The following is an 11948-nucleotide window of genomic DNA, read 5'->3' on the forward strand; positions in this document are numbered from 1 at the left end:
AGTCTATCACCATTTTGTAGCCGGTAATAATCCTTTGTGAGATTAGTTCATCCTTATCATTAGGAACGACGGTGATACCTCCCTTCTTAGGTACGCAATGTACTGTACTTACCCAATCACTATGAGCAATAGGATAAATGATTCCTGCCTCCAGAAGCTTTAATATTTCTTTTCTAATGACCTCTTTCATCTTAGGATTTAATCTCCTTTGATGATAAGCAACTGGTTTAAAGTCAGGATTGGTTTTAATCTTGTGCTGACATAGAGTAGGACTAATACCCTTAAGATCATCAAGAGTATATCCAATAGCAGCGCGGTGCTTCCTCGGAGTTCTTAGTAACTTCTTCTCTTCGTGCTCTGAGAGGAGAACACTAATAATGACAGGATATATCTCCTTCTCATCAAGATAGGCATACTTAAGAGTATCAGGCAACTATTTAAGCTCGAAAACAGGATCACCCTTTGGTGGGGGAGGATCCCCAAGCAGTTCAACAGGCAGATTATTCTTGAGAATAGGATATTGTTCTAAGACAATTTTATCTATCTCATCTCTCTCCTCCATATGCATATCATTTTCATGCTCAAGCAGATATTGCTCTAAGGGATCCGTAGGAGGTACGGCAATGGAGGCAAGAGCAATGATTTCATCCCTACCAGACGACTCTCTTTCATGGGGTTGTCTTCCAAACTTGGAGAATTTAAATTCATGAGACACACCCTCGAAACTTACTGTGATAGTCTGCTTAATGCAATCAATGTGAGCATTGACAGTGTTGAGAAAGGGTCTACCAAATATGATGGGACAAAAGTTATCTTGTGCAGTACCAAGGACGAGGAAATCAGTAGGATACTTCGTCTTACCACACAGGAATTCTACGTCTCTCACAATTCCCATAGGGCAGATAGTGTCTCTATTAGCTAGCGTAATAGTGACATCAATGGGTTCTAACTCAGCAAGTGCAATCTCATCTTTGATTTCATCATATAGAGAACGGGGTATTGCACTAACACTAGCTCCCATATCACATAAACCATGGTAACAGTGATCTCCTATCTTGACAGAAACAACTGGCAGGCCAACTACAGGTCTGTATTTGTCTTTCGCGTGAGGTTTAGCAATTCTAGTGGAGTCCTCACAGAATTTGATAACATGCTCGTCTACGTCTTCGGCTAAGAGATCTTTGATAATAGCAACACTAGATTCAACTCTAATTTCCTCAGGGGGTGCAAGTGGTCTAATGTAACCCCTACATATCATAGTTGGAGCTTTAGGATAATCCTTTATCCTAGCAGGGTATGGTGGTTTCTCAGTGTAAGCACAAGGAACATCAGGATCACTAAAAGCAATGACTTTCTCCTCAACTAGATTGGTTTTGGCTATGTTGCTTTCTACAGGAGGATGATATTTAAACCACTTCTCTTTGGGAAGATCAACATGAGTAGTAAAATATTCACATAGAGAAGCTACTATCTCAGAGTCAAGTCCATACTTAGCGCTAAAATCTCTAGAAGTGTTTGTCTCAACAAAAGATTTAACGCAATCAAACTGGAAATCCATACCTGACTCCTTACCTTCCTCCAGCTCCCAATCTTCAGAGTTGCGTTTGAGTATCTCCAATAAGTTCCGATCACGATGTACTAAATGCATAAGATAGAACTTTTGATGAAATTCCAATTTCAACCGATTGTAGCCCATGATCCAGTATCATCACATAGCCTATACCATGTCAACGCCTTATCCTTCAAAGATAAAGGAAAGACTTTCTTCTTTACCTCATCCTCGGGCAAACCTGCAAGCTTAAATAAACCACAAACTTCATCTACATAGATTAGATGCAAGTCTGGATGTGAAGATCCATCTCCTGTGAAAGGATTAGCCAGCAGTTTCTCAAGCATACCCGAAGGAATTTCATAAAAGATATTTTCAGTAGGTACCTCAGGTTGAGGAGCAACTCCTCGTGCTTCCGTTCGTGGTGAAGATACCCGAACAAACTCCTCAAAGGAACAGTTTCCATAGTGACAAGTGACAATAAATTTCAGCACAGTATATAAATGTTTCCTTACCAATTTCCACTTACCAAAGGCGCTTCACTCCCCGGCAACGGTGCCAGAAAAGAGTCTTAATGACCCACAAGTATAGGGGATCAATCGTAGTCCTTTCAATAAGTAAGAGTGTCGAACCCAACGAGGAGCAAAAGGCTCTCATAAACGGATTTCAGCAAGGTAATAACTACAAGCACTAAAAGTAGCGGTAACAAGTGATTGTGTAGTGAGGTGAAACGTAGCAAGCAAAGATTAACAAGTAACAAGTAGTAGCAAGGGTGCAGCAAGTGGCCCAATCCCTTTTGCAGCAAGGGACAAGCCTCAACAAAGTCTTATAGGAGGAAAAACGCTCCCGAGGACACACTGGAATTTCTGTCATGCTAGTTTCATCATGTTCATATGATTCGCGTTTGTTACTTTGATAGTTTGATATGTGGGTGGACCGGCGCTTGGGTACTACCCTTACTTGGACAAGCATCCCACTTATGATTAACCTCTCTCGCAAGCATCCGCAACTACAAAAGAAGAATTAAGACAAAGTCTAACCATAACATTAAACTAGTGGATCCAAATCAGCCCCTCACGAAGCAACACATAGACTGCGGTTTAAGCTTCTGTCACTCCAGCAACCCATCATCTACTTACTACTTCCCAATGCCTTCCTCTAGGCCCAAATATGGTGAAGTGTTATGTAGTCGACGTTCACATAACACCACTAGAGGAAAAGACAACATACAACATATCAAAATACCGAACGAATATCAAATTCACATGACTATTATTAACATGACTTATCACATGTCCTCGGGAACAAAAGTAACTACTCACAAAACATAATCATAATCATGATCAGAGGTGTAATGAATAGCATCAAGGATATGAACATAAACTCTTCCACCAAGTAATCCAACTAGCATCAACTACAAAGAGTAATCAACACTACTAGCAACCTTACAAGTACCAATCGGAGTTGCGAGACGAAGATTGGTTACAAGAGATGAACTAGGGATTGGAGAGGAGATGGTGCTGATGAAGATGTTGATGAAGATGCCTCCCCTCCAACGAGAGGAGTGTTGGTGATGACGATGGCGACGATTCCCCCCCCCCTCCGGGAGGGAAGTTTCCCCGGCAGGATTGTCCTGCCGGAGCTCTAGATTGGATCTGCTCAAGTTCCGCCTCGTGGCGGCGGCGAAACCATGAAAAAGCTCCCTCCTGATTTTTTCTGGACCAGGACGCTTCATATAGCAAAAGAGGGGGGCTAGTGGGCCGTCAGGGAGCCCACAAGCCCCCACTCCGCTACCGGGGGTGGCGGTGTGAGGGCTTGTGGCACCCTGGCAGCCCCCCTCCGGTAGTTCTTTCGCCCAGTATTTTTTATATAATCCCAAAAAAATCCACGTAACTTTTCAGGGCATTTGGAGATGTGCAGAATAGTGGACTAGGATTTGCTCCTTTTCCAGTCCAGAATTCCAGCTGTCTGAATTCTCCCTCTTCAAATAAACCTTGCAAAATAAGAGAGAAAAGGCATAAATATGGTACCACAAGTAATATAACAGCCCAAAAAGCAATAAAAATCAACATGAAAGCATGATGCAAAATGGACGTATCAGTTGTCACACGGTGCGAGCATGCACAATTGCAAGTCAAGGCATGTCTATACGGCACGACACGTGAGCTGGGTGTTCGGTAATTTCTTCAGAATCTCATGGCCCACTAACCAATATTGACCATGAATCATGATGCATGTAATATTGAACATGAATCCTTGACAACTTAAGTTCTGCATGCACTGTGACTTTGAGGTTTGACATTGCCATGCCCCTCACCCCTCGCCTCCTCATTTTTCCATAGACCCACGAACCATGGCCAGTGTTTGTTATTTTTGGCCCTTTCCAATGCTTCACCTTATACAAGTGCTAAGATTGCCATGTGGGCAAAAAATCTGATGTGGCAAGCTAATTAATTAGACAAAACAACCAAACAAACCAAATGTGATGTGACCTCATGAAGAAACAATGCTAAGAGCGTGAACCTAGGCAAAACAATTAAATGAAAGAAGTCCACCAATGCATGAACAACTTTAGTTGCAAAATCATAAAATGGAGGATGCTTAGCAACTAAAAGTTAAGCACCAATACATTGAAGGCTTTAGTTGCTAAACTTTTAATGTGCTTAGCACCTCATGTAAGCATCTTTGCATTAGAAGAGGCCTTAGAGAAAATACACCTGAACAAGGACGTCTTATATCCTACGATTATCGTGGAAATCAGTAATCACTACAATGAAAAGGGAATACGATATAAAGCAAACAAGGAAAAAATACAACGAAAACCATATTTACCATTTTTCTTCCTTTGATTGCACGTTGTCCGTCCGAGATTGAAAGTTGTACCTAACCAGCTGTAAGGGAAAGAGACGCATGCAAACGTCATTGTCATAACAGGTTCCAAAGACTGAGGTTCATATACCAAGCAACCCATGCTTGCAATCCTTCAGCACCAACTAGAGAGGTGGATTTACCAAGCCATGCAACCAGTGATGGAGGTTCATAGGGGCCAACCTGGTCTATGACCCCAGCTCACAAGTAAACAAGTATATATCACTTATTAGGACCATTTCACTATAAAAAATGGTAGTTATGTTTGCCCCGTCCCCCTTAGAGCTCATGCCCCCCATGATTTCGGCTCAAGCTCCACCACTGCATGCAAAATAACAAACTGAAAAAGAAAATTGAAAGAAGATGTCTAAGTCGCCACTCCAAGAGCGAGGCTACAATTGATAATCAATAATGGGCTAGGAAGGGAAAACTACCTCATTCGGTTCACACGATTTTGAAAAGCTAGGCATACTCCAATATCTTACATGGTTTTGGTTTGTTCGATTGTGCGACATGAAAATAAAGATGGTTTGAGTGGATTTTATAATCTCGAAGGGATGTAGTATACATGGATTTTTACAAGCAAATAAAATAATTTTTTACAAGGTTCAGTTGTACAAATCAAACGACTCATATAGGAAACAAAATCCAAAGAATTATAATCCTTTAAGGACCCATTTGGGACTGCTCGCTGCCTAAAATTCATCTCTGCTCAAAAAAAAAAGCAAGCCATGCGGAGTAGCTCAACGTTCCCACTCCACAAAAAATAAAATTTGATGTACAACTCCCTTTTTTCGTGAAGCTCTTCACAGGGTGCTTCAAAAACTCTTAGTTCAAGGAATCCTCGTGGAGTTGGAAAAAATTAACCATCATTGCCACCGATAAAGTGGATAACCCTTCATTTTATATCCCCGTGTTACTAGTAAAATAGACCTTTCCCACCAAAATTTTCTAATATTAAAGCTGGAGCTAACTGTAAGCCAAACATGATAAATTGCTACTCCCTATGTTCACAAATATTGTTCTGGATATTTTAGTATAGACTATAATATTGACAAATATTGTTCTGGATATTTTAGTATGGACTACAATGTTGACAAATATTGTTCTCGGTATTTTAGTATGGACTACATATGAACTGAAATGAATGAACAAACACACCAAAACATTTCTATGTATATTCGATTCCAAAAAAGTTGGAACATCTTATATTTGTGAACGATGGATGTATTTGGTAAAGCTATAACTCCTGAATGAAACTGCTTCAAAGTAGATTTAATGTACTGAAGCAACCCTAGACATACCCTACTTTTTGCCAGTTTGACAATGAATTTAGGGTGATGAAAATGGGAACGTGAGAATAAAGAAGAGAGTTGAAGGATTAAACTTGACAAATTGCCTTCCCGCACCTCTTTGTGTGTGACTCTCGGGAGCACATGCGATAGGGTTTCCTTGCCTCCTATCGACGCCTCCTTCTTACCTCCCGTTGACGCCAAATCCGACATGTCGCGTCTCTTGTGGCCTTATGGCCATGGAGGCACAGTACATCCAGCCCTGGCTGGTGAGAGGACTATGTTTTTAGGTACTTTTTCCAATTTGATTAGGTTTTGTATCCTATTCAAGAGGACGAGCCAGTGACCATTTACTGAAGATGGATTAAGATTCTCCCTGATCTAGTCTTCATCCTAATGGTGCGTCTAGTATAGTCAGAGGGCGTGCATAGTGTCTACACGGATCATACGAGATTCGGTCTGTGTTTGTCTTCGGTCATCCACATGGACCCGGTCTTCGTTCTTCGATGTTCGTGTGCCTACATGTTGGATCCTTTCGATCTACGCTCCTTTTCATCGACGATGGCTGATGTTCTGATGAGTTGGTCTTGTGCGGCTTTAACATGACGATTTTTAGACTGTCCAGTACAACAAGATTTGCCTCATTTCAATGAGGGAGGGTTGATGATGACGGCATGCCTTGGTTCAGTCTAGTGTTTGTAGTCATTGTTAGGTGATCGACATACCTAGATATTTTTTATTAATTATAGTGTGCTTTGAACTATCTTGACAGTTAATGAATACTTACTCCGTATGATAATATTTGTTGTTTGAAAGAAGTAATCTAATTCTTTTCAACAATAAAAATTTAGAAACGGAGGAAATATGGGAGTCGCACGTAAACTTGAACAACCATCCACTGAGGATACGCAGGGACTCCGCGAACATTTCTCTTGAGCCGAAAACTATGCCACACAAACCTAATGTAGAGAAGTATTCCCTTCGCTCCAAAATAAATGTCTTAACTTTGTACTAACCTTAGTATAAAATTATACTCCCTCCGTTCCTAAATATAAGACTTTTTAAAGATTACACTATGGATTAGATACGGAGCAAAATAAGTGAATCTACATCCTAAAATATGAATACATACATCTGTATGTAGTTTATAATGGAATTTTTAAAAGGTATTATATTTAGGAATCGGAGGGAGTAGTAAGCACGAGAGAGTATTTGAAAGAAAAACAAAACCCCGGCAAAAAGGAGAACGGAAACATGTACAAGATGCAGCTGAACGGCCGGCCTTTTGCCGGAGTCTAAGCCTGAGTATCTTCGAGCGACCCCTCTCCTTCTCCTTGCGCGCCGCGCCGGCTAGATCTTCCTAGCCGCTGCGTCGTGCAGGAAGAGGCAGACCGCGGAGCAGTCGTCCACCCGTGACGATGGGTACTTGGTCTTCCACCTCTGCACCGCCGCCTCCGCCACGGCCTTGGACGCGTGCTGCTTCCGCGGCGTGGCGCAGACGATGGACACCACCTCCTCGTTGCTCAGCACGTCCCACACCCCGTCCGTCGCCAGGATGATGAACAGGTCCGCCTCGCTTATCCGGTGGCCCGTCACCTGCGGCGTCGAGATGACGCCATGGTGCTTCAGCCTCGAGTCCCCCAGCGCGCGCGCCATGGCCAGCCCCGGGAGGTTCTCGCCTGGCAGCCACACCCGCATCACGCCCGGCTCCTCCCTCAGCGCGAACACGCGCCCCTCGCACCTCTTGATCCTCTCCGCCTCCTCTGTGACCAAACCAAACCTTAATTAATTACTCCATCGCTGCAAAATCATGCAATGCAATGGCCAATGAAAGAATGCAATGGCCCGAGGTAGGTGTGCTAGCTACTCACCAGGTAGGCCGGGCTTCTGGTCAGTGGTAAGCTGCACGGCCTTTAGGTAGCAGGCCCCTGACATGGTGGCAAGAACCGCCCTCGAGTCGCCGAGGTTGGCAATGATCAGATCCTTCCCCTGTTACCAATCAAATTCAAGACCACATGGACTCTTTGTAAGATGATAATAAGCATATATATATAGAGAGAGACCGATTGCTGCAGCCTGCAGAGGACATTTTTGTGTGTAACTAATTGATTATTCCTTTATAAAAAAAACTAATTGATTATTACCTGCTTGATGGCACACACTGCCGTGGTGCCACTGAAGGCGCAGTCCATGTTGGCCTGCAGCTTGAGCTCGTTGTCCATGGCCTTGAATGCATTGGTGCAGGCCTCCGTCCACTCCTCCAGCATCTGCGACGGGTGCGGCGACGAGTTGCCGCTGCTGTCCGCGGAGGACGACGGCGAGGCGTCGCTGAACACGGGGTCGTCGGCGTTCGCCTCCGCGTCGGCAAGGAGCAGCGCGTTCCGGTGGCTCAGGACCATGAAGGGGAGGTAGTCCCTCACCAGCTTGCTGACCAAGTGGCCGCACCTGCCGTGGCCGTCGAACACGCCGCAGAACACGCCGTCCTCCATGCCGAATCCCTGGTGATAAACAAAGCAAAATTGATGCAATTGTTGAGACATTGAACCTGGAGATTCTGAAATATATTCGGAAGGTAGTTAAAAACTCGAATCCACCACCTTCAACATAGGCATAGCATCAGTGTATAGAACTCTACCGTGTTGCCCAAATGTCGACTTGACATAGACATAGCGTCGGTGTATAGGACTACTGTTGCCCAAATGTCAACTTTTATTTCATGTTTTTGATTGACTTTTGAATTGGCCGTGTGCATCTTAGTTAGAGACCGTTTACAGTACAATATTAACCGTTTATTTATATGTATGGACGGCCCAGATATGAAAATACTACTGCAGATTTTCGGTAGTATATTTTGGGTTGAGGGACAGTTTCGTTGTAGCAAAAAACTGCTGAGCCGGGCTGCTAGAGCGGCAAAAAACAAGGATGGGTTCTGCAGCTCAGCAGCCAGCACCAAACCTGCTGAGTGCTGAGTCAGGTACATTTCCTCGGGAGGATTATGCTACGGCTGTCAATCTCAAGCACGGTGTTTGGGAGCACCAGCCATGGCGTTTGAGGATTTCCACAACGGCCCAAAGGAACCGATCTACCGCCGTCTGAAGATCGTATGACGGAGAGAGGACCGCCGAGCAGCTGCGTCTTCAAAGATCTTGGGTCGGCGACCGGAGTCGGGGAGACGGAGCGGCTGGCCCTGTTCGACTGTCGCGACGGCTGCCAGGCTACTAGGGTAGTGACCGGAGTCTGGGACAAGGATCGGTCAACCTGTGCTACTGTGCGACGGCAGCCGGGCTGCTAGGGCGGCAACAGAAGGAAGAACTGCGTGAGAGTGAGGGGGCATACCTACGAATTAAGATAAAGATTTTTTTTTCCAGAAGATGTGATTACTTATGTTATCAATAATTGCAGTTGCTTACATTGTTAACCATAACAATTATCAGTATGAAATGACAAATCTACCCTAACAGCCAAATTACCAGAATGTCCTAATAACCATTGGATCAATTATATATTACCCACTATATTCAGTAGTATGATGTACCTAAAAAAATTTCTTAGTTATGCAGAGAGCGGTTACAATTTGTGTCCGCTTGATGCATCATTCTGACATGATAAAACTGACCTTTATCGAAAAGGTTAAAAACTGGAATGGTAGGTGAGGTTAGTGGTGTTCGGTAAAGCAATCTTTGGAACACATGGCTGCTTCGGGAGCAGGTCACAACTCACAAGGATCACATGGCGTCCCTCTTTTCGATATAGATCACATCACATGGTGCAATGAGTAGCTGCTTCTGAATCTGAATGATTTCACTCTTTTGGTGTGACGACAATGCTTTGCACAACAAAACTAGTATACTCATCATTAATTAGGAATTTCCTTTACAATCCCTCTAACAAGAATTACTACAAATGAAAAATCCTAAAAAAAGAATTATACAAATGAAAAGGATTGGACACTTTGTCCGTTGAACCTCCTAGAGCTAACAATTACAACCTTTCCCCTTTCATTTGTAAAATGATTTGTGGTACAAGATAGATACAGTTCCTGGAAACTGTTAAACACCTTCCCCTAAAAAAAACTGTTGAACACCTAAATAGGTAGTAATACAACTATTGTTTATTGTTGGTTTTAGGTCTTACCGGGCTGGTGCAAATAGCTAAAACTAACGGGCAATTTTTTTTTTCTTTTGGAACGGCAGGCACAGTAGTTAGGATTAGACAGGGCAGAAGCGAGAAAACTAGGTGGAGTAATTTAACCGCAAAAAAGATTGTACTAGTCCAGTTGTGGTGTTGATGGAAATATCTGTACAGTGTTGAGCCACCACAGAACCTTTGAAGAGAAACAAACTATTATACAGCCACACAAACAAAAAAAAAAACTGCCACTAGCAACAAGAACACGCCTCAAAGTAAGCATATAGCCCACTAATCGAAACCACATAGCATGCGCACCCCAGCTGACGCAATAAATACACAAATTCCAGGAGATGTTGGAGAAATAATAAAGAATCACATAGAAAAAGAAGAAGATCCGGATATAACTGGACAAGGAATTAGGAAGATGCTGTGATGAGCAGACAGGCTTCCAGCTGGCCTCAACTCAAGAAAACCCAAGCAGAGTTAGAAGAGCGACAATTGGAGCGCAAAATGGAACCTATACCCAATCAAGATCAAGCACGAGAAAGTAGATACCGGATAGAGCCAGAGGTGGCGTGGAAATTACTACTACCTGGCAGAGGATGACTGCGTCCTGGTTGGGGCCTTTCTTGCCCTTCTGGGAGAAGAGGGAGGCCACCTTCCTCGGCGACGACGCGCCGCCTCCTCCTTCCTCGTCCATCACATACACGATGCTCTCGTCCGCATCCTGCCCCTGCTGCCCGAGGTGCTCCGAGGACGCGCAGATCCCCATCAGGATCCTTGAAGAATCAGGACCCTTGAAGATTCTTCTGCGGGGAGGGGGGAGCAAGAGCAAGAGCAGCCTCCGGTCTGATGCGCTGTGCCTCCGCTGGTCTGAATTGTTTAAGAAGCCATGGGTCCGCAGATTCCAAGGGGAGGGAGGGAGGGAGGTGGTCAGCGGCAAAGGAAGGAAGGAAGACACAGGTTGAGGGAAGAAAGCTGTGGGCGTTTTAAAGCGGGGGCGGAGGGATTAGGATCGAGACGGAGGGATTAGGACTGTGATTAGGCAAGTGGTGGTACAATAATGGATGCTAGTGGTAGGCTCATGAGAGAGAGATGTCATGCACGAGGTTTTGGCGCTCGCGTCGCGTGAACCCGTCCCGTGGGCCGGCTCCGGTCCTGTTTCTTAATGCTGCCTATTTTTACTCAGCAATTTCGGTCCGTATCCGCGCTGCTCTAAAAGGAAGTGTTTCATCCGGAGATAGATGGAGTACTACTCTTTCCATCTCAATTTACAAGTCCCACATATATATCTAGGTCATCAATTTGACCGATTTAATAAAAGACATATATAACAAAAAATACGTCATTATAAACTTTAGATGTGCTATTTTTTAATGATATAATTTTTATGTTAAACAATATAATTTATATAAGTCAAATTGATGATTTAGATATACGTACATACCTTCTAAATTATGACAAAGGGAGTATTTGAATTGCATGGCCGGCGTCGGCAATCATTATTCGTGTTCTTTCTTTGAGTCTGTTTTCCTTTTTTATTATGTCGTCACGTTTGTCATGTATGCTAGACCACACATAACATGTCCTTTCAGGGACAATTTTCAGTTTTTTGACTTTTTTAAGAAGTTGATTCACATCTGTTGTAAAATTTTCACGATCTGATCATTTTCTTATCATCGGATCTTTTGACGATAGTATATGACAACCTACCGTCGAGATCCCCGACGATAGGAAAATGGCCTACCACCACCGTAACGGCTGGCGATAGCATGTATAACCCTATCACCAGGGGGTCCAACGATAGGTATGCACGCACACTATGTGTGTAACCTAGAATTTTTTTGTGATAGACGTGCAACCCTATTGCCAGGAATCTCGACGGTAGGTTGTTATACGCTATCTCCATGGACCCCAACGGTAGGAAAAGAGTCAGATCCCAAAACTTTTGCACAGTAGGGTCAGATCTGGCTAAACTTCATCAAAATGGTTAAACATGAAAACTGTCCTCCGCTCAGCTGACGTATCACATTCACTTGGATGTACTAGTATCTGCAACTGCTACAACTGTCATATGGAACTCCAATGAAGGCTCTGAAACTGGCATA

General features: G+C 43.7%; 1 protein-coding gene across 1 annotated transcript; it reads right to left on the reverse strand.

The window, feature by feature from the left end:
• Positions 1-6823: 6823 nt before the first annotated feature.
• Positions 6824-10795, reverse strand: LOC123402201 (probable protein phosphatase 2C 12). The gene is made up of 4 exons (XM_045096085.1): positions 10433-10795; positions 7854-8207; positions 7581-7698; positions 6824-7472 (listed from the first exon to the last, which is right to left on the reverse strand). The coding sequence occupies exons 1-4, from the start codon at positions 10610-10612 to the stop codon at positions 7060-7062; spliced, it is 1065 nt and encodes a 354-aa protein (XP_044952020.1). The 5' UTR covers positions 10613-10795; the 3' UTR covers positions 6824-7059.
• Between the last annotated feature and the right edge of the window lie 1153 nt (positions 10796-11948).

Source organism: Hordeum vulgare, chromosome 6H (assembly GCF_904849725.1).
Source record: "Hordeum vulgare subsp. vulgare chromosome 6H, MorexV3_pseudomolecules_assembly, whole genome shotgun sequence".
NCBI classification, from domain to species: Eukaryota; Viridiplantae; Streptophyta; class Magnoliopsida; order Poales; family Poaceae; genus Hordeum; species Hordeum vulgare.

Bases quoted from the DNA above. Each gene is read 5' to 3' on its own strand.
- LOC123402201 (XM_045096085.1), bottom strand. From the start codon at position 10,612: ATGGGGATCTGCGCGTCCTCGGAGCACCTCGGGCAGCAGGGGCAGGAT. The intron at 8,208-10,432 runs GTAGTAGTAATT...GTTTATCACCAG, and splicing joins ACGCAGTCATCCTCTGCCAG to GGATTCGGCATGGAGGACGG. The intron at 7,699-7,853 runs GTAATAATCAAT...GATTGGTAACAG, and splicing joins CAGTGTGTGCCATCAAGCAG to GGGAAGGATCTGATCATTGC.